Source organism: Tympanuchus pallidicinctus, unplaced genomic scaffold (genome assembly GCF_026119805.1).
Source record: "Tympanuchus pallidicinctus isolate F22 unplaced genomic scaffold, pur_lepc_1.0 scaffold15, whole genome shotgun sequence".
Lineage (NCBI taxonomy): Eukaryota > Metazoa > Chordata > Aves > Galliformes > Phasianidae > Tympanuchus > Tympanuchus pallidicinctus.
This window is the reverse complement of record NW_026294669.1, coordinates 32,184,698-32,205,305: the sequence shown is the minus strand read 5'-3', so window position 1 is coordinate 32,205,305 and position 20,608 is coordinate 32,184,698. Positions and strand designations below refer to the sequence as shown.

General features: G+C 43.4%; 1 protein-coding gene and 1 long non-coding RNA gene across 4 annotated transcripts in view; one reads left to right on the top strand and one right to left on the bottom strand.

Annotated features, from left to right (window-relative positions):
* Positions 1-20,608, bottom strand: part of LOC128076865 (uncharacterized) — a 51,467-nt gene that overhangs the window by 11,500 nt on the left and 19,359 nt on the right. The gene's annotated exons all lie outside the window — the stretch shown is intronic.
* Positions 1,689-20,203, top strand: MYL1 (myosin light chain 1). Of its 3 annotated transcripts, none has more exons than XM_052675138.1 (7): positions 1,689-1,945; positions 12,655-12,682; positions 16,122-16,265; positions 17,759-17,932; positions 18,406-18,483; positions 18,994-19,046; positions 19,874-20,203. In XM_052675138.1, exons 1-6 carry the CDS (start codon positions 1,826-1,828, stop codon positions 19,020-19,022), a joined length of 573 nt encoding a protein of 190 aa, XP_052531098.1. In that variant the 5' UTR covers positions 1,689-1,825; the 3' UTR covers positions 19,023-19,046; positions 19,874-20,203. The 3 variants fall into 3 exon arrangements, with proteins under 3 accessions (XP_052531098.1, XP_052531100.1, XP_052531099.1); XM_052675140.1 differs by lacking the exons at positions 1,689-1,945; positions 12,655-12,682 and adding exons at positions 11,630-11,762; positions 12,380-12,404; XM_052675139.1 differs by lacking the exon at positions 1,689-1,945 and adding an exon at positions 12,387-12,404.

Below are 20,608 nucleotides of genomic sequence, written 5' to 3'. Positions count from 1 at the left end.
AACATCAGGTTAGGGATATCAATTCTGTCTCACAGGTAAAATAAAGACCTGCCATCCCCTGCCTTCTTCACACTTACCCTCTCACTTGATCAATATACTATTATTTTGTGGCAGCTACTTAGAAATCCTCCTTTTCTGGTGACTTGATGTATCAGAACATTTGCCTGCTTAGGCCACGCTGTGCAGAATCAGCATTAAATTCGTGTTTCATTTTTAGAAACCCGCCTTCTTCATTTTAAAATACATTTAATAGTGGCTTTGGGGCTTATTTCATTGCAAACCTCAGGTTACTGCAGAAGTTACTGGATTGTCACTGATTCTTCCTTGCCAATACTTATAGTTCTCACAGTGTAGAGACGTACACACACACACAAAAAAAAAAAAACCAAACAGATTTCCTATCAAGTTCCATCTCCAGAATTCATTTCTGGTGGTGGACTTTGCCAAAGGTTGGTTTGAGCAACATAAGAGATGGGCACCATACATCAAAGGCATCTAGGCTCTCAACACCGCTCAGCACAGTTCATGTGACAGAAATAACTGCTCCATCAAAGGCCTTGCATTTGCTAGCACAGAGCTCCTGGAGGCTGGAGAATGAATGGGAAAGGGAAAGGCAGACAGCACCCCTGGGTTTCTCTGCAGAAGATCTTAACCATACACAACAGGGGAAACTATCAGGTTCAAAAGAGTTAGAAAAGCTAATTTGTTGTGCTGAAAAGAGTCTGATGAGAACAGAAAGGCTTCTGCTCAAAGCTGTCTCCCAGTGAGACCGAGAGAGCACAGAGAGCATGGAGAACCATCTAGAGATGGAGGGGTACGAGGATAAACACGAGAAAAAGGAAGGGCAATCAGACAAGGAGAAAGCAAAAATACCTCCGGTGGCTGCTGACTGGTTTCTGATCATAACTACTTTCTAACGAGGAAACCTTCTGTGGGGGAAAATATCATCCAGCTGACCTCCAGTCATCAGGAGCTCAGCTTATTCAAAGGAAAGGAAAAAAGATCAAAGGAAAAATTTAAGCAGTGTCTTAACGTGATAGAAAGGAATCATGAGAGCAGCTGAGAAATGCTCAGGGCCCGGACAGGCGCCTTGGCTGAAGGTACTGCAGCATTTTCCTTATTTGTCTGCTTTATTTTTAAACACCCAGAGCCTCTGCTTGATCAACATCGCCCTGTAAATGAAGGAAGCAGAGGAGTGCAGGACTCTGGGGAGAGAGGCAAACAAGGTTGGAAATTGATGATCTTCCCAGCCATGAAAGTCAAAATGCCTGCTTGAAACCAAACCCTCTGGAGCACGACACAGGCATGGGGCAGAAGGGGAGGGAAGGAAAGAAGATTTATGACTTCAGCAGAGTTGAAATTCTGATGAGAAAAAAGAACCGTTCAATCCATGCCCGAATGGCAACAGCAGACCTGAAAGCGGATTTGTCACATTTCCCCTCTACTTTTCATAAACTTTAAAGAACAACAACAACAAAAAAAAGCAGAGGAGGTGGCTGGAGTTTTTAAAGGGAGGGAAAAAAGCCTCTGAAGTCCCTTGATCTTCTGAAGCCCTGAACTCTTATATTCCATTTATAGCCCGAGCTGGAATGACACCCCCCTTGATTAGGGACTGTCCAATCCAACTGCATGTGTCAGGATTGTACAAGGCACTAAGTGAAATATATATATATGCCCTTATAGAGTTTAGCACACTGGGTCCACCTCCAGGGCACAGGCTGTAGCTCATTCCGACCACTGCTTCTCTCCCAGGAATCGTTTTCAGGGGGGGGTCTTCAGGTTTTTTGGGGGAGCCACCTTCACTCTCAAGTTTAAGCAACACAAAATGGCACCTAAGAAGGACGTTAAGAAACCAGCAGCAGCACCAGCACCAGCACCCGCACCAGCACCTGCGCCAGCGCCCGCTAAACCCAAAGAACCAGCAATCGATCTCAAGAGCATCAAGGTAATGGATGAACGCGTGCTGATGGCTGACCCCAAACGCTCCCAAGAGGGAAAGTTAGCAGAGTTCTTGCTGAAAGCTGCAGTGAAATGTTGTGTGTGTTTGGTTCCAGCCTGGGGACTGCGGTGAAGTGACTAAGTAACCCTCGGGCAGTGGATTTCTTGAGCTGCTGAGCTTGTGGCTGTTTCGGTAGCTTGGAGGGGTGTGAGGCATGGCGCATGATTTAACTCAAGAGTGGAGCTTGGTGACTTCAAGCATATTGTGGAGGGTCACCCTCAGAACTTCTTACCAAACCAGTATCAGCCTGACTTGTTTAGCAAAGCTGAATTTACAAAGTTCCACTAAAAACAAACAAACAAAAAACAACCCCAAGAAAACCCATGAAAATTAATCCCCCAAACCCTGAAGTAGGTGCATGAAGACTGGAAAAGGTTACTGGAACTTGGAATGAAATGCTTTCCCACAGCATGGCACTAAAAACAGATGTTATTTTGCAATTTCTCCTTAAAGTTCTTCCCAAATTTTTGCAATCCCCCAGTGACCCATTGGGCATGTGTTTTAAGATCAGCACTGCTTGTCTTTAAAAGCAGCAGAGATTAAAAAGATTCGGCAAATTCATCTATTTTCATTTTCTCTGTACAATGAACACTGAAAAACACTGTGAGCTAGAAAGCCACGAATGCAAGTGCTTCAAGTTATTTCCTCTCACCTTTTCATAACTGCTCAAAATTCACAATTTGCTGCAAACTGAGAGTAAGGAAGAGGAAAAGGCTCCCACAGGTTTCCCTCTGACTGCATGCCCATTGGAACTTAGTGTGAATTTAGACTTTGCATGCCATCCAGCATCACCGATCTTTGCCGTAACCCTCTGAAAAGAATTCTCCAAGCACTCCTCAAAGGGAAATCTCTATTTAGGAAAGAGTAAGGGGAGGTTAAGCAGTTAAAGAGATGAAGGGACAGACTTCTTTCTCTGGGCTTGACTATAAATAGTTGTTCTCCACCTACCTGACAAGCTGATTGGTCCCGGGACCAATTTGCTGATAAGGAATCATGCCTACTACAAAGAAAAGAAGGAGTACAAGGACTCCTAATAGGACCTACTCATTTTAATCTCATGATGAATTCTGTTTAAGGTATCTGAATACATGCAGCCTGTCATCAATATAGTCCCAGGATTATGACCCACTTAGTGAAATTCCTGAAGTTGTCTTTGATTTTCACCACCGGTAGCCAGTATTCTGCTGGAACAGCACATAGCTCCTCGTCAGATTGAAGCTGAACTCACTAGCAAAGCAAAACATGAAAAGAGGGGCGAGGAAAGAAAAAAAAAATAATGGAAATATTGAAAACAATCTTAGTGAAAGCCACACAAAAGCCCACTGTTTTTGAGAATACCATGTAAAAATTAGATTAGACTTCACATTTTGCTCATCTCAAAAATGAAGGGGAACACAAGCTACATTGCCTGTGAAGTCATTTACTGTGATTTGATAGCTCTCTATGTCCAGTTCATTAGGAGAAAATAGAATTTTCAACTTCAGTGATCTCAGCTAATCTATCTTAACATAAATAGACTTAATAGTATATTACCAGCTAAAAAAATGGCAGTCTGCAGTCTAAGACAATCCTACTCACTCTTCTGCACAGACAGCTCTCCTCTACAGCAAGGGATATATGCCAACAGCAAAAAGAGAATGCTCAAGGTTTTATCAGATCCAATATGACAAAAGAGAGTCTTCTTAAATCCTTTTTTCTGATAGATCAGACAACATTATTACTCTTTGAAGTATGGGAAAACCTGGGCTAGCAAAACTTTCTTAGAATCATAGAATCATAGAATCACCAAGGTTGGAAAAGACCTAAAAGATCACCCAGTCCAACCGTTCACCTATTCCCAATAGCTCCCACTAAACCATGTCCCTCAACACAACATCCAGCCTTTCCTTGAACACTTTTTTTTCTTAACACTAATGGCAACACACAAGCATTACTATTGCCATTTGCAAATGAGTGAAGCTATGAGCAGCATGATGGAGGACGCAGGTCTGCCCTGCAGTGTGGCTGGCACAATCTCTGTCCCACCACGGCCTTAGCAGGCCAGGAAGCAACACAGTGGTGCAACACAGGCACAGAGAGCCCCCAGCAATGAAGGGCCCACCCAACTGCACAGCAATCACCACAAGGTGATGCAGGAGCCCACACTGCCTGTCAAGGGGACAGGTCCCTTCAGTCCCAAGCCTTTGCCCCACACCTGGACCTCCATGGCAGTCCAGGGTTGCTCAGATGGACATGGCACCTCCAGGGTCTGTTCTCTGAGCGCACAAGAGGAACAACCACAGTGCTTTCGGCACGGTGTCTTACAGCAGGACTGGACAACCTCCTGAGGTGCCAGCCAGCCAGCCAGCCCGGATTACCCATTTTCACTCGCTGACACCTCAGGAAATTAGGGGAAATAGTCTTCTCTTCTAACCAATTTGACCAGGAGATGTATGTAGATGTATGTAATTGGGTACAGAAATACACATTCTCTGAGTTTTAGCTCAATCCCTTCTATTAGCATTAATGAATCCTGAATCCTTCCATTCAACCAGCAAAGTGTCAGCACAGAAAAAGGCACAGCACCACTTCCACCAAAACTCAAGAGCCAGACAGTATCTAAACCTCAGCTTCTGACCAGGACTCTCTTCTGATCAGCACTCTCTTCTGGAGCTCTTGTGCTGATCTGCCAAGTGTGGAGTCAAAGCCCCAGCACTTTCAACACCAGTATCAAATGGGCTCCCCTATGCTCACCAGGGGAATTATCAGCTATCTCGGAGCTTGCTGCAAACAAGGGATTCCTGGGATTACTGGGCTGTGGGGCCAGCAATGTTCTGGAGAGTCACCAAGCCAGTAGACACACAGAAAGGCTTCCTTAATTTTTACATCCAAGCTCCCTCTATTCATTACAGCTGTAGTGGGTAAGGGTAGAGCTGCCAAATCAGGGTTTACATCAGCCAAATAACCAAATCTGGCAGCGCACCTCATTTTCAATGGGTATCAAGAACCATAATATTCTCCAAAACAAACAAGAAAGATGTTACCCAATATTGCTGATCATTCCTTTGGGGATATTCCTCCCCTCAAACGCCTTGCTTGGCCACTCTTTATGCAGTCCTACCTTGAGCATCCTGGGACGCACGCTTTATAAGCCAAGATTAAGAAGTCTTAAGCTGGATTCTTGCAAAAGTAGGCACCCAAAATCACCTAGCATCCTCAGAAGTGGCAATGGGCCTTTCACCTTCTCTTGTTACTATTGACTGTTCTTTCCATGCACACTTTAAATTAACCCAGTTGAAGGAAATGACTTAGTAACATACTAGCAGCTAGTGTGAGATTTGCTATTTTTGAGCACCATCTATTGACTAAAACCCTGAGTAACAGGAATATCAGACTGCTGAAGACTCAAGTCTCAGCCTTTCCCTCAGCTCACACTAGGTTATAGTGCAACCGGGACAGAAAGGAAATCAAGGCAAGGACTGAGAACAGGAGGAATTCATTTCGATGTCAAAGATTAAAGACCTTTTTTCCCCTACTCAAGGAACATCAACTCTGAATTTGCTTCGCATAAGCCTTTCAAGTCTAAATTTATATTTCCCTTTTCCAAAAGCGCGTCCTGGGACTTTAATGTCAAATACAAAGGTTAAGAATTAAATCACTGACAGAAGAAGAACAGAGTGATGCACACATTGGAATATTACACTGGACTTCAACAGGAACCAACCATGATTAAAAGAACATACAACCATTTCAGTCATTTTGTTAAGAGACTCCTGGAATTTAGTACTTCAAACTGTAGGGAAGGACATCCCCCCAAAAGTTAGCTCATCTGTTTTGTTAACTTTCTTTGCATGTGCATGCCTCAGAAGGTCTGAGCTGATGAACAGCACTACTATGGAACATTTACAATGAGAACTTCTCAGGTGTTTGGTTTTGCAACAGAAGGCTAAACCTCAAAATGTTCAAACCAGAAGCAGGTAGACAGTGTTTCCTCATGTTTAACTCTGTCCCTACCACTAACGTGAAGCGTGTGCTGCTTTTTTTCTTCTGGAATCTTGAAGGGCCCTTCCCAGCACATACATCCAGTCCTTGGATCAATACCAGCCTTGCATCACTGACCACAAGGCTTTGGGATCTGGAGATGCTGAGCTCAGTGCTTTTCTTTGTAGTGATTTGGATGGGTAGCACTCCGATGCAGCGTCACACCAGGTCCCTTTCTTAGAGTGCACCTGAGTGTCTTTCCCAAGTACTCATGGTGTAACTGATGCTCCTTTTTCACAGTGGTGTTTTCAAGCAGACTGATCATGCTGTACCCTATTGCAGATACACTAGCTGCATCTTTGGGGGAAAGTAACTCATAATTATCAGCTAACAGATATTTGCTAAGGCCTTGTGCAACTGCGTGATGCATGACAAAGCCTGCTGCATGGATGCAAGCCTGTGTGATTGTTTTGTTTTTAAATACAGAGCTCTTAAGACTACAAAAAGTGTTTCTCCAAATGTTCTTAACTTTTAATATGTTCAGTACTCAAGAAGGTCATCTCTGAACATGCACTGCATTGGATATAACCAGAGAGGTAAACTCACTAAATGCACTGACAGAAAACTGCTGGGCTGGAGGGCGAGCAGGGCTGCAAATGTCAGCTCAAGAGCTCAGAGAGCAATTGCACTGCAGACAAACTCCTTGTGAAGTGGCAGAATGAGAACAGCAAGGTTAACAGTAGCTTTGCTCATAGCATTAAGGGCTTTCTGAGAAACTGGCAGGTTCCTGGCTGAAATTTTTGGCTCAGGCCTTTAGGTTATGCCTGACCCAACACCAGCGACACTCCAGATTCTTTGGGATGGACTTGCTACTAGACAAGGTCACTGGTCCTAAGCGCCCTTCAGGTAGGAAGGAGACAAACACCAATAAGACCTCACCTTAAGAGACGTTGAATTATCTCCCCGACCATCCAGACCAGCTTTCTCAAGTGCTGTTAAGCAAGGAGCCCCGCAGAAATATATTTTGTCCATATATTTTAGGAAACACTGTCTTTAAATGGTTTTTCAGGTTAGCAAAGTAATGGCTTCCCCTCCCCCCCCCCCTTTTTTTTTTATATATATAATTTCAAACAAGATCCATTCTTAGTAATTCACAGCTTTGGCAGCATGGCTTTGATGGCACTTAAGACAACCTTTGGAGGGTCCAAAGAGTGCCAAAATTTGGTAGAAACAACAGAGTTCAGAGCAAATGACAGAAAATCCCAAAAGCTCAACTAGAGTAATTTCAAGTGCTAGCAACAATTGCACTGTAGAGGCTTTCTCCCACCAACAGATTAATTGAAACAATCTAACAGTACTTCCAGCAGCTTACAGCCCCTTAGCACACAGAGAGATCACTACTGATAGCAATAAGACACTTGAGTTCATCTTACATAAGGTAAGAAGGTGACTAATTTGGCCCATGACTCATAAAGAAAGAAGCTGACTGTAAGCAGATATGAAACAGCCAAGATGGAAATTCGCCCCTGGTTCCTTGGGGCTTTATTACATCTCACACACACTGCCAAAAAACGCTCTCAGCTGGCTAGTTTGCTGCATAGCACCTAAATGTCAAGTAGCAATAGCTTAAATGATGTTAATACTCCACTACTGCCACTGGGAGGCACGTTAAAACAAGGCATCCCTTGGAGAGCAGCGTAGAGCTCCAGAGCCTCGCGTTTCCTCGCACATCCCCTCGATTACACACATTCACGCACAACTAAATGCAATTAGAAAAGAGACACACTAACAAGCGAGCACAGCCGACTGTCCTTCCTACTGTGAAGCCAATGAAGCCTGTGCAAAATGCTATGATCAGCAGCTGCGACGCGTTTCACAGTCAGGCATTTCAAAAGGGCACATTTAATTAATTGCCAAGGTTTATCTAAAAGCTTTTGCCTAACTGTAAAGTCGCAAACTTTCAAGTAAGCAAGGCACAAAGTTACAAAGAGTGCTTAGAGGGGAAAAAAATTATCACTATAAAACCCATTTAGCTAAAAGATTTAGAGCTGTTCTTCCAAGCCTCGCGGCATCTCATATTTCTCTTCCATACATTAGCAGTGTTCATCCTTATTGTTTCTCCTATTATATTCCTTGGCAGTTTCATTCTCAAAAAAGAGCTCTTTCTCAATGCTCACCCCCTCATGCTGTTTCTCTGTCTCGTAAAAGACGTGAGGCTGAATCCATCAGGCTGCTGATTTTTACTTAAATGAAAAATAGCCTCTGAAATCCACAGCATCCATCACACCAGCTACTGAACCAGAGTGAGGGTCAGCAGCCTGCTTTATGGATGGGTTGGAGAGCTGTGTAATCGTGCACTCGATCACGTCTGTTAGAAAACATGTGCAGCTGTATTAACCAAGGAGGAGGCATTAGCAGTGAGCAGACACGTGAACTGCTACAACCCCAGCTACATACACCCAGAAATAAAAGAAATCCCTTGAGGTCGGGATGAACAGCTAAATATATACCAAAAATACTCAGCGATTGCCTGATCTTTCCCTCTCTGATTTTTAGAGACATCTGAAAAGTTCTCAATCTCTGCTGCATAATCATTACCATGAATTACCTGGTGGCTCCCTAATCCAAACCTAGCTACAATTCTCTTCTCTGTAACTCAGCCAAAGAGCAGCAAGCAGATGGAGCTGCTTTAACTCCAAGCACCTTTCCCTGGTGTCTTTCACCTTGCCCAGATACTTGCAAAGAGCACTAAGTGGCCGTCCCTCAGCACAGCTGTGCTTGCAGTGCCCTCCAGTCCAAATAGGTGGGCACAGCATACAAGTTTGTGTGGATTGGGTCTTCTGCTTATCTGGTGATGAAGAGCCCCTGTCCACCCTTCTCTGGATAACTGGGATCTGGTCAGAACGTGTTCCATTGGCAATTAGAAGAATAGAAGATGATCACAAACTACATAGTCAAATGCCTCAACCAAAAATAAAATGATACAAAAAAATAAGTCAGAAAAAAACCAGCACTTTTCCTTGCTATAGCTGTCCTCCTCCTGGAGGATAACCTCATCTGTAAGTAAGGGTGGAGCCATGTTTGACAAATACAGCTCCTACTGGTCTTAACATATATTGCAGTTCCTTCACTCCTTCATTATTATCTTCGCCGGAGTTTTTGGGGGATGGCATTTGTGTTAGTTCTATTCAAAAACTACATTTTATTTAAAAACACTCACACCACACTAAACTCCCTGAAATTTCACCTTCTTCCTAAGGCCCTGAGACTCATCACATTTAAAACAAAAAGCATTTTAAAGCCCCCAACAAACCCTGTAGGCTGAGAGCTTGTTAATTGAAACGTGCCCATGATCGATAACTTCTCTCCAGTGAAACAATGTCTAGGGCACTTTTATTCCAGAATCAATGACAAAACAAAGGGTTGATACAGTGCACAAGTATCTCCTCTTGTAAAACCTGAGTCAAAGTCTCATACAGTCAAGAGTGCTGTAGTGCCTGCTTATATGGATAACCCCCTCAATTTATACTTACTTGATAGCCCACTGAAGCCAGGTGGCTGGCTAATCCAGGTATCAGTTTTCTCTGCTCAAGACAAACGCACCCCAATTATTTTCTTGTTGGCATTTAAAACCTTTTGGAATGGGTTTTGTTGTAGCCAGTAATAGGCTGGATCTAGAATCTAGAAGATATTCAGGAAAATTTTCCTTGAGCAAAAATCCAATTGTGTTTCCAGGGAAAAATTTTCCAGCCTCCAGCACTGCAGAGCAAGAGGCTGAGGGCAGGAGGAAAATTCCACAAAAGGCAACACACTACTTTGACCCAGGCAACATTTCAGCTCTGCCAAAGTCTTTGGAGAGCTCCTCTATTAATGCATTGGGACTGATGGCCAAGGTCTATATTAGCTTTCTCATTGCCCGTGCTCGTGCCCCAGCCAGTTTTAATTAGGAGATCTGAACTGTGCTAAATCAATGCGGGCTAAATGAGACAAAAACATCAAATCCCTTTTCTGTGTAACCCCACGGCTGCGCCCTGCCCTGACTATGTCTCCATTCCCACATGATAACAGATCACAAGTAGCAGGACAAACAAAAGAAGAACTGGCAGCAGAGTATTTTTCGGGCTCTGTATGTTTGCCAAGGAATTCCCCCAACATGCAAATAACCCATTCAGACAAAAAATCTTCAAACAAAAATGCGGAGCTCAGAAAATTCTTTGCAGTTGTACCTTTAGATTTTAAGAGAAGTAAGAAGTTAAAGTTTCAAGTAGCACTAATTATTTTGACCTATCTTGATTGTTCAATCTTTAAAAAAAATATGAAGTCTGGTTGGATTTGATCATTTCCTTTTCATATTGAAACAGTTAAGCTTATCTCCAGGTTAACTAAATGAGCAACAGGAGAAAGTTTTTCCACCCATCGCATTTTATCATTTGAAAAAAAGGAGTGGCAAGTGCAAAGCAAAGGAGAATGGATGTTAAGAGTACTGGTTTGTAAGAATGGAGTCTCTTGCTGTAGTACAATCTTCCCATCCTGGCTCCATGAACCTCCTCATCCAGTTGGAGTGACAGAAAGGAAGCAAAGTTTGGAGCAGTTTTCCCTCATTCTTTTACTTTCCATTGCATCAATTCAGAGATGTGAGCCAGGCTTGAAAAGTGTCATGTTATAGGAATAGGCCTTTGCTACTGGAGAAACTGTACAACCTCCCCCTTCTCCAGCTTATCCTGAAACTCTCACTTGTAATCCCACCAGGACCACCCTGCAGCCCAAAAGCCACTGCTGTCTTTCCCCTCCATGACCAATTTAGTCCCCCTTCCAGCACGCAAAGCTTGACAGGCGTCCTTGCTTCAATCACAGCTTCTTCCACATACCTGCACCACAAAAACCCTTCCATTTCTGAACCTCAGCAACTCCTCCTCTCATCACACCAGTAAGCTCTGAAGTTGGCATGCTAGGGTCGTAAGCCAAGTCCTAAAAGGAAGGTGTTCTAAATTGCTCACTGCCCTGCATAGTACACCTCCTCATCAGCTGCTAACGTAGTAATATAGCTGGGTCCAGACGTGTGCATAAATTGGCCCTTAGAACCCTTGAAAATTTGGAAAACACGAGCAGCGCAGTGGAAGATCTTGGATTGGACACCACCTCAACAAGCAGGTGAACCTTCTTCCCAGCGCCAACACCTAGATTGCACCAAAGAGACAAGCAGCACCACTCATCTAAGGCAGATCTCTACATCATCCAAATAAGGGCTTGAGAAAAGCCAGCAAAGGAACAAGCAGTACTAGTGATTTCACGGGCTTTGAAACAAACCCAAAGCATGCTATCCAGCTGCACCTAACACACAACTTGCAAGCCACGTGTAAAACAAGCCAGCTGGGCAAACGCGTGGCACCTCTTGCCCTCAGCGCTCCTTGATCGCTGATTTCATAGCTTACTGGAGAAATAGGAGCCTTTCCTATCTTGGTAGGCCTGGACAAGGAATATCCACTCTTGATGGTCCAGACCCAGAAAATGCTGACACGATCCAAACTTGCTGCTTGCTACTCCCTGCCCCTCTCCAACCTCCTAAAAATAGTCGTAAGATGTCCATCAAGGCACGGTGCCTCCTGTCACTTTGCCCTAAGAAAGCTAAAGAACTCACCGAGGGGAGGGGCAGCTTCCTTCTGACACCTAATCCTGGCAATGCCGTCAGCGCTGCCAGATAAATAAGGGGAAGAAAGGCCAGGAAAGCAGGACCACTCTCAGAGACCTCTCAGCTAATCCCTCCGGCCCGTCCGCCGCTCTCCTTGTCCATCTCTCAATCATGGTGGGTCCACTGCAAAGCTAATTGTTAGCAGCGAGCCAGTGTATTTTACAGGAGTAAATGCAGCTTCTTGTTCATGTTGGCTCTGGGGGGAGGACAGGGCGGAAGATTGCAGTTGAGGTTTGCTTGATTTTCCTCCGCAGTATTTTTAATACAAGAATGTATCGTAGTTTAATGCTTTGTGAAACAATGTACTGTCAAAAGCTAACTTAAACACAAGCTTGAAAGGTGTGATTTATTTTCTATGTTAATGTAAAAAAAAAAAAAAGCTGCTAGTTATAAATATTACTTCAAAAGATTGTACTTAAGTGAGTCTGTTCTAAAGTAATAAGTGACCTGGTGGTACATAAACAGCCTGTTTGTTAGTTAAGAAACTTTAGATTGTTATTGCTTCTGGCCTCAACTTTGGTGTTCCCAGGGATGCAGGTTTTTACAAGAATCCTAAAACCAGGCCTGGGGATGCATTTTTACATGGCAGGTTGCTAGTTTGGGTTTCTGTGGCAGAATTACATGAGGCAAGACAGATAGGAGAACACTCAGCTACCTTGAGCTATTTGCTTTCTCTCAGTGCATTTTCAGTAGTACTACTTCTTTTTTTTTCTCTCTCTTCCCCACTGCAGTCCTTCACACCTGACCAAATCAATGGTAAGTGAAACAAAAACTAAACTAACAGGGAGCAGGAGGGGGGAACATAATGGCTACCGAGAAGCTAAACGTTCACTGGTCTTAAGAGCTCTTTTGCCATCTGCATCACTTCTGTGCATCTGTCAGGCCACATTTCTTTGCTGTCTTGGAAGATACTCATGGATTGAGCTGGATGCTTTAGAAAACAAGCAGGTTCTCCCCCAGCCCCCCCTTCCTAAGCTATTTTTTGTGATTGATTTCCTTCCAACAGATCGAGTTCTCCAAGGAGCAGCAGGATGGTAAGTTACATGTAAAGCACATCAGCTGTCTTGTATGTGAGTTCAGACAGGAGCTACAGTCTTGAAAGCTTAAACTCTACCAAAAGATGAGCTAGGGCTTCATTCACCTGGTATAATGCACAACACTCTTGACTCCAGAGTTGCTGTGCTGAATTAAACTGAATTAAACTGAATAACAACGTGGCCTCAGATTTACACGTTATTTATCTGGGGGCTTATATGCCACCCAAGTTGACAAGTATATGACCTGATGTGCAAAGGGGAAATACAATGGTGCTACCACTTGTACCTGCTGAACATTTTCCAGCGGGGCTGGCTGCTCATAAGCAAGCTCAAAATGCTTTTTTTTTTTTTTTCTTAAAGCTATGAGGCAGTTGAAGACTAAAAAATAAAAAATAAAAGGAAGCTGAAAAATTTAATTTAGCTGTGCATTTATATGAAGAGAAAACATTTCACTGCAGGCTCACATGTCACTTTTGCTAGGAGATGCTATGGAAGAGGGGGCAGAGAGGCTATTTTATTTTAAATATATTCATGAAGCATGGAAGTGGCTGGCAAATAAGTCACTCATGAACTGTCACAAAATGTAATTAGTCAGTGCACTACAGTTCTCAAGCATCTCACATTATTACATTTCTTTTGGTGAACTGCTGAGAAGCAAGTCAGAAATTCACCCCCACTGGAGCCCTAGAAACCTAAACATGTGTGTCTTAACTACCTTAAAGAGGCACTTGGATTATATTAAATAATGTGGACTTCAATACCTCTCAAAAATGCAGTAGCAAGTACAGTAGTCTTTCACTGTGAAGAACTGATTTGGAATGGAATACACAGGAATTTACTAGAAATCCAGAGGATAGGGAACAACTTGAAGCAGAGGTTAAAAGAGCTCTAAGCTCCCCAAACATCAGCCTGTTCTATCTTAAACCATCAAAACCAACAGGGAAAGATACTCTGAAGCAAGTAGGGCTGGAACCATTCTTCATGACATCCAAACATGCAAAACATTTTCCTTTGTGGCCAGGACTCCTCATCGCTTCGCAATTTTAAAACTTCTACAGAAGCGTAGGGAGTTGAAAGAGACATGCCATCAATTCAAAACTGACACATCTAACAAGACTAAAGATTTTTTATCAGCTTCCTTCCGTATTTCAGACCATCCAGCTGCTATCTTGCCGCAGTGACTAAGGTAAACAGAAGAGTAATTAAAGTCCACTTGAGAGAAGGAGAATTTCCCTGGAACAGAGCTGACCCACCCTCAGTTGCTATTTCCATCCATGCAAGCAGCTGGTTATTGCCCTCCTTACAGAGGGATTTTACACTTGCTTATTCCAGCAGAGGTATAAACAAGGACTACCTACAAAAAAGTAATCGAAGATACGGCAGTGATGTTCACACCTAAGGCAGAAAACATTTCTCTGAGCTAGGGAGCTGCGTTCAGAGCCCAGTGAACATAAAACTTCATGGGATTTACAAAGTAGGGAAACCCCGATGACTTTTCTAATAACAGAGGCACTGTTTTATACTTTTCTCTGGCTAAATGTCAGGAATGCACCAGATGAAAGATTGGATCGCACAGTATAAATCAGCACAGCTCTATCGACCTCAGTTGCAAGAGCAGAAGCTGATATGAAGCTGGTATATTTTAAGGGGAAGCTCCACACAGGTCCAGAAGGCCTTGATTTCATAGCCTGCGATAAAAGCTGTAAGGGGAGAGGGCTAATAGTAAAGGGTTACAGGTCTCACACATCAAACAGTAAGATTAGTTTCAGATGTATTAGATTACAGCCTAGCAGGTTGTACATCCCGTATCAGCAGTTCTGCTGGATGCCAGAATCTCCTGCAGTAACGTGGTTTATGGATGGCTAAAGCAAGAGCCTAAGCACTTCTGTGCCATATGTTCCCAGCACAAGACGAATAAGGACATGACTCTCGATGTGGTTTGTTACTCCTAAATCTGCCCTGAGGCACAAAGGACATTCCACCTACATATACTGTGAGACAGAGTCCTCTCTAGCTGCTGGGAGACCATCACAGCCAAGGGAAGGGCACGTGTTTGGCTCACTTGGAGTCAAAACATAGCACCATCAGGCACAGCAGTTCAGCAGAGGTAGCCGCACAGACCAAGATGCTCCAGACATACAAAGTTCAAGGATTGCCTTTCAGCTAAGCCTTCAGTTTTTGGGTTTTTTTTTTTGTTTTGTTTTTTTTTTTTTTTAATATCTTGGTTTACTGCAACAGTAGTCTAAAAAGCTTGAAGAATTTTTAAGATAATTAATACGGTGCTTTGCAGATAGACAATGTGATAGGCAACTGCCCGCACTGATTTTTATAAGAGAAACGTTAGCACACCAAAGTACTTGGTCAGCAGCAAGGGCAGAATAAAGGAATGTTGATAACCTAGCATCACTAAAAGAAACAAAGTCTTGAAGTTGTACACATTGGGAATGCACCATAATAACAATACAAGCATTGCCTAGACGTTCACACTTCTTTAAGAAGTGGGTACAGACTGCAAATGGCAGACAAAGGAGGGAATAAGTTATTCTGTGGTTCTACTCTATGATTCTTAATGATTCAATTCTCCTTCTGCAACTGTCTGAAAGGAGGCTGTGGCAAGGTGGGGGGGACTGGCCTCTTCTCCCAGATAACTTGTGATAGGACAGAGATCTTACATTGTGCCAGGAGATTCAGGTTGGATATAAGGATATAAGGTGGTCAGGCACTGGAAGAGGCTGCCCAGGAAAGCAGTGGAGTCTCCTTCTGCAGAGGGTTCAAGAAATGTGGAGATGTGGAGCTGAGCAGGCGCGGTGGGGATGGGTTGATGGTTCAACTAGATATTCTTAATGGTCATTTCCAACCTTAATGGCTCTACAATTATGAACACAGATGGAAGCGTCATTGTAGGGGAGCTTTAAGGCAGAGCAGAAGTAGGAGCACTTAAACTCTACCTTCTAGTTCCCTGTTAGTAGCATGTGGTTAAGACACTGAAATGGCAAGCAGAACCCAGTGCATCAGGGAGATATTTTGTGCAGCTAGGTACTGTGGCAGAACAGTCACAGTCTTCGGATGAGATGGAGTACAGTGGATTATTTAGTCATCTTCTGCTGCTATGTCAAGTAAAGAAACTTGTTCTTGAATGGTAAGGGCCGTAGAAAGCTGATTTCACTCCGTGTTTGAAATAACTACAAGGTTCATTGCAAAACTGCCGGCGGCTTTTAGAGTCAAGAAAGCTACAAATGGTAGTTATAAAAGTTTAAAAATAGGGAAACCCAAATGTCAGAGAGGAGTTTTTCTTGGAACTGCAGGCCAAAAATTCCCCTGCTAACTGCCCTGGAGTCGTTGGAACAGTACCAGCAGACAACAGGCTCTCAGCTTTGTCAGTAATGGTCAAATCGTAGCCGCCTGCCTCAATCTAACCATTGCTCTTTCTTTGCAGACTTCAAGGAGGCCTTCCTCCTCTTTGACAGGACAGGTGATGCCAAGATTACCCTGAGCCAGGTCGGTGACATCGTTCGGGCACTGGGACAGAACCCCACAAATGCTGAGATGAACAAGATCCTGGGAAACCCCAGCAAAGAGGGTAAGAACCATGCTATCTCTCTTGGGCCTTTTTTTAAGCTGGGGAACTGATTGGGAAACATCAGTACTTATGCAGGAGGGAGATTGCTCCAATAGGGAAGCAAGGCAGGCTCTCCAGAAACAATATGGGGAATTTTGCCAGTTTCTTTTCAAGAGAATGGGGGCAGCAGGAAGTACAGTGTTCAGAAAAATGAAAACCTTATCCCTAGGCTATGGAGCAGTCTCTGCAAACATCACTTTGTCGTCAGCTTGGAGCAACATACACTTCTTAACTGCTCGTAGCCTCTTTGTGACCCAGACTGCTCAGCAAGGGTCTATTTCTAGCAGCAGTTCTTTTGCATTAGCTGAGAGTAGAGTAGAAACCCGACTGATTATTTTAGCTGAACAGGATGGCCTTTTTAAAACTGCTACAAACCTAGACATGCACAGCACACATTGGCAATTTAGTACTGGACCTTTACTAACTGTCACTTCATATTTCCTTTCCTCTTCTGTAGAGATAAAAAAAATGCTAACTTTGTGATAATCTCCTTCTAACAAGGACTTGACTCAAGGACATCCCCAAATTCATTCCAACAGTACATGTTAGGATAGGCTAAACAATATCCAAACCCTCAGGCCTGGAAAGAGAGGCTCTAAAGAACACTTTATAAGTCTTGAGTTAAGCATTAGCATCAGTGGGAAGTGCTAAGCAAAAGACTAATACTGAGCTGAGACGGTGCTCTAAGCAACTGTACCAATAACTGAGCAACATCTTTAGTGAAAAAGATGGGTAGTAAAATAGTTTCTGGAACTACCTACTCAAAAATCTCTTATATTTCCACCTATTACATTCCATCCTTGCCCAGATGAAAGCTGCTCCTTGAAAGGATTTAAATAAATTTAAAAAAGCCTTCTGGCAGCCTTGCCATCTGGGGAAGGCCTCATGAAGACCTCGGCTTCTGGCTCACGAAAACAAATGGGCAAGATGCACTAAGCTTGTAGGGCCTTAAACCTCCACAATGAGTATGTTGAATAGCAAATTTGGATACCACCTCCACTGGGCATCCTATTTTTAGTTTGTTTATACTTGTGCCAAGTCACATCTAAGAGAACCTGACGAGGCCAGTAACATGATGTTGAAAAACCCAGGGGCTTTAAGACCCAGAATCTCACTCTTCTTGCCCTAAACCCTAAGCAGTAGGAAAGGAGTTCTGTTTCACTGTATTCTGTAGCTCCCTCATTGCCAAAATCTTTTTGAAGATCAACTCATGTAGCACACTTCATTTCTGAAGGAAACATACAACACACACATACTAAATAAAACCATGGGAAAAGATGTGACAATTCAGATGGACTTAAAAACTCCCACGATAAGAGAATCCAGATGGCTGCAGAGCAACCAAATCCTGTGGCAAAAAGGGCACGCAAGTGAGGTGGGAGGCTTTCCCAAATTTCAGTGTGAATATCCCAGGTGAATGCCTAGCAGCACTGCAACTGATGCTTTCTTTTCAGAGATGAACGCCAAGAAAATTACCTTTGAAGAGTTCCTGCCCATGCTGCAAGCAGCTGCTAACAACAAGGATCAGGGTACCTTTGAAGACTTTGTTGAAGGTCTGCGTGTTTTCGACAAGGAAGGCAACGGCACAGTGATGGGGGCTGAACTCCGCCACGTACTGGCCACGCTGGGTAAGGGGTTGTCACATCCGTGAACACAGAAAACAGCTGCTGTTTCAAGGCATGAGAGAGGGAGGAAGAATGTCCTAACTGGCTTAGAGAGATAGGAAGCTGCCACCCGAGGCTCTGAGAAAACTGATGCAAAGCAACAGAAAGAGCAAAAGCAAGAGTTTTACTTCTAAACTCAAATTAGGTACTAAAAGGGTTCACTGAGGGACGGAGAGAAAAGGCTGAAAACTCTAGTGACCGAAAGCACACAGACAGAAGATTTGTTGCATAGTTCTTCACTCTATAATGACTAGGAACCCTACGTCTACGTGCACATGCAGAACTGGCAAAGAAAGTTAAAATGAATAAATCTTAGCTCAGCAACAGATCTTCCTGTTATTACCCCAGAAAAGAAAGAAAACATTTGGAAAAGCTGCAGGATTCAGCCTGAGCTGCGTGTCTGTTTAAGAACTGACCAGGCTGCCTTCATTCTGCAGGTGAGAAGATGACAGAAGAGGAAGTAGAAGAACTGATGAAAGGTCAGGAAGACTCCAACGGCTGCATCAACTACGAGGGTATGTGCACATGTGGGGGTTCAACACCCTCTCGTCCTACATTTCATCCCTGAGTTTCATTGCAGTTGGCTCTTAATTTCTCTGGCAAATTGGGTGGGCAATGCTATAGCTGAGTTACATTGAAAGGTTTATGTGTTAAAATGATGTGCTTAGCCAGCAGTCACATCACAGGAAAGGCTAGGTTCAGCCACAGAGGAGAAGACTACTGTTGTTAGCCCTGGGTCTCTAGACAGACATTCTGTAGAAAAGCTGCCGTAATTGGCAGTAAACTGGCCCTCAGCTAATGCTTGGGCAAAGTGTTCCATTTGACATTTAGTCTCATCACATCCAAGCAGGAAGAGAATTTAGTTTGAACAGTACTAAGCACTTCAAACTTCCTATCACGTTACGGAGTTAAACCTGATCAGAAGAGTTCCTTTTCAACACCATGAGCTCCTTGCTTTTGAAGGTGTCTCCTGAAGTAATGTATTTGCTGCTCCTTCTAACTATCACATCTTTATTTTTCCACAGCATTTGTAAAGCACATCATGTCTGTCTAAGTGGACACCCCCAGATAACAAACGGTACGTTCCCATTTGCATGCTTAACCTTGTCTCTTCGCTACGCTTAAAGGCTTCTTCTTGCCCATGGCCAGACATAGGTTATGAAATCAGCATGACACTGTCTCACCAACAATAAAATTAAACTGCTGTCCAAGAGAAAAAACAGCACAGGAAAGCAGATCCCTGGTCTTATTCCCAGCCCTACAACTGGTCAGAAACTCGGGTGGCATTTCGTGGATTTTTCCAACAGCCAGATCATGAAAAAAGGCTCAGTTCACCTGTGAACACAAAAATACTTGAGCTTAAATATCATTCTAGATTTCTGTTGTCATACAAGAGGAGAGCCTACACTATGCAAGTTGACACCTTGAGACACAATCAGAAAAGCAAATCCAAGCAACACCTTCTGCTAATTCAAAGCTTATTGTGGAAAGAACAGCCTGACTACTTTTGTGAACAACCGAGAACAGGTCTCCAAAAGAAATGAAGTAATTATCTTTAGAAAGTATTCTAAGAGTCATAGTCAATAGCCAAAAGAAGGCTCGGATTTGGCAGTATTTCTACAAGCAGAGGGGAAAAAAAAGCAATAAGAGAAACAACACAACCCACAACCTTGATATGCTTCTGATTTGTCAGCAGAACAGCTCAACACTTCCCTTTAAAATGCAACAAGATACCGTGGGTATGTGGGCTCCTTTGACCTATGTTATGCTATGTTGGGAGAGAATTCCAACTCGCATACAACTCAACAGACATCTCAAAAGCAAAATTAAGAGCACCATTTGTCATTTTGCAGTGTTTCCTCAGCCAAAGGTGATTTCTAATTGTACTCTCCCATTCGTCCCTAGAACAAGCCCAATTCAGAAAGACCAGATGGCTCCTGAGATCTGCCTGAGTGAAATTCTTGCTCTGGCAGTTATCATCAACATGGAAATTGAAAGGACTGGACAATATGCCTCCAAACCCTCTACTTTTTTTTTTTTATTTTTACCAGTGCATCCGCAGGCATTGCCTCTGGGTCACTTCCAAAAACTGAACTTTCTCCAAGGAGAGTTGGATGGAAAAATCTGCTACCATCCAGCATTCACAAATCCCAAGCATCTCTTTCCATGTTGTTTCCCATGAAAGAATGTAAACTTTTGGAAAAATAAAGCATCAATAAATCCCCGTTGTCACTTTGAGGCTATAAAGTCTTTTTTATCCCCTCTAAACCGATTCAAACCTACTCAAACAAGCACTTAATTTATTTCTGTATGTTGTACTTCACAAAATAAAGTCTTATTTGAAATAATATATATATATTTGAACATCTTCAAGAGGTCACTGCTTAATATGGATGAAAAGTGCTTTACTGGGGGACTGGGAGGAGGAATAGTCAGGAAGGTGGCACAGACATCAGCACCAACGTGCTTTTGGGGAGAAGGCCACCGGGAGCTGGCATCAGAAGGGCCCCCAGCATAGCACCTACCCCAGTGCACAGGCAGACCCTACAGCAGCCATGGTGACCCTGCCTCAGGGAGCTGCGCTGAGCCACTCATCCTGGCAAAGACTCTTTAGTACTACAACAGCAGGCCAACAGCAGC

Bases quoted from the DNA above. Each gene is read 5' to 3' on its own strand.
- MYL1 (XM_052675138.1), top strand. From the start codon at position 1,826: ATGGCACCTAAGAAGGACGTTAAGAAACCAGCAGCAGCACCAGCACCA. The intron at 12,683-16,121 runs GTAAGTTACATG...CTTTCTTTGCAG, and splicing joins CTCCAAGGAGCAGCAGGATG to ACTTCAAGGAGGCCTTCCTC. The intron at 16,266-17,758 runs GTAAGAACCATG...CTTTCTTTTCAG, and splicing joins GGGAAACCCCAGCAAAGAGG to AGATGAACGCCAAGAAAATT.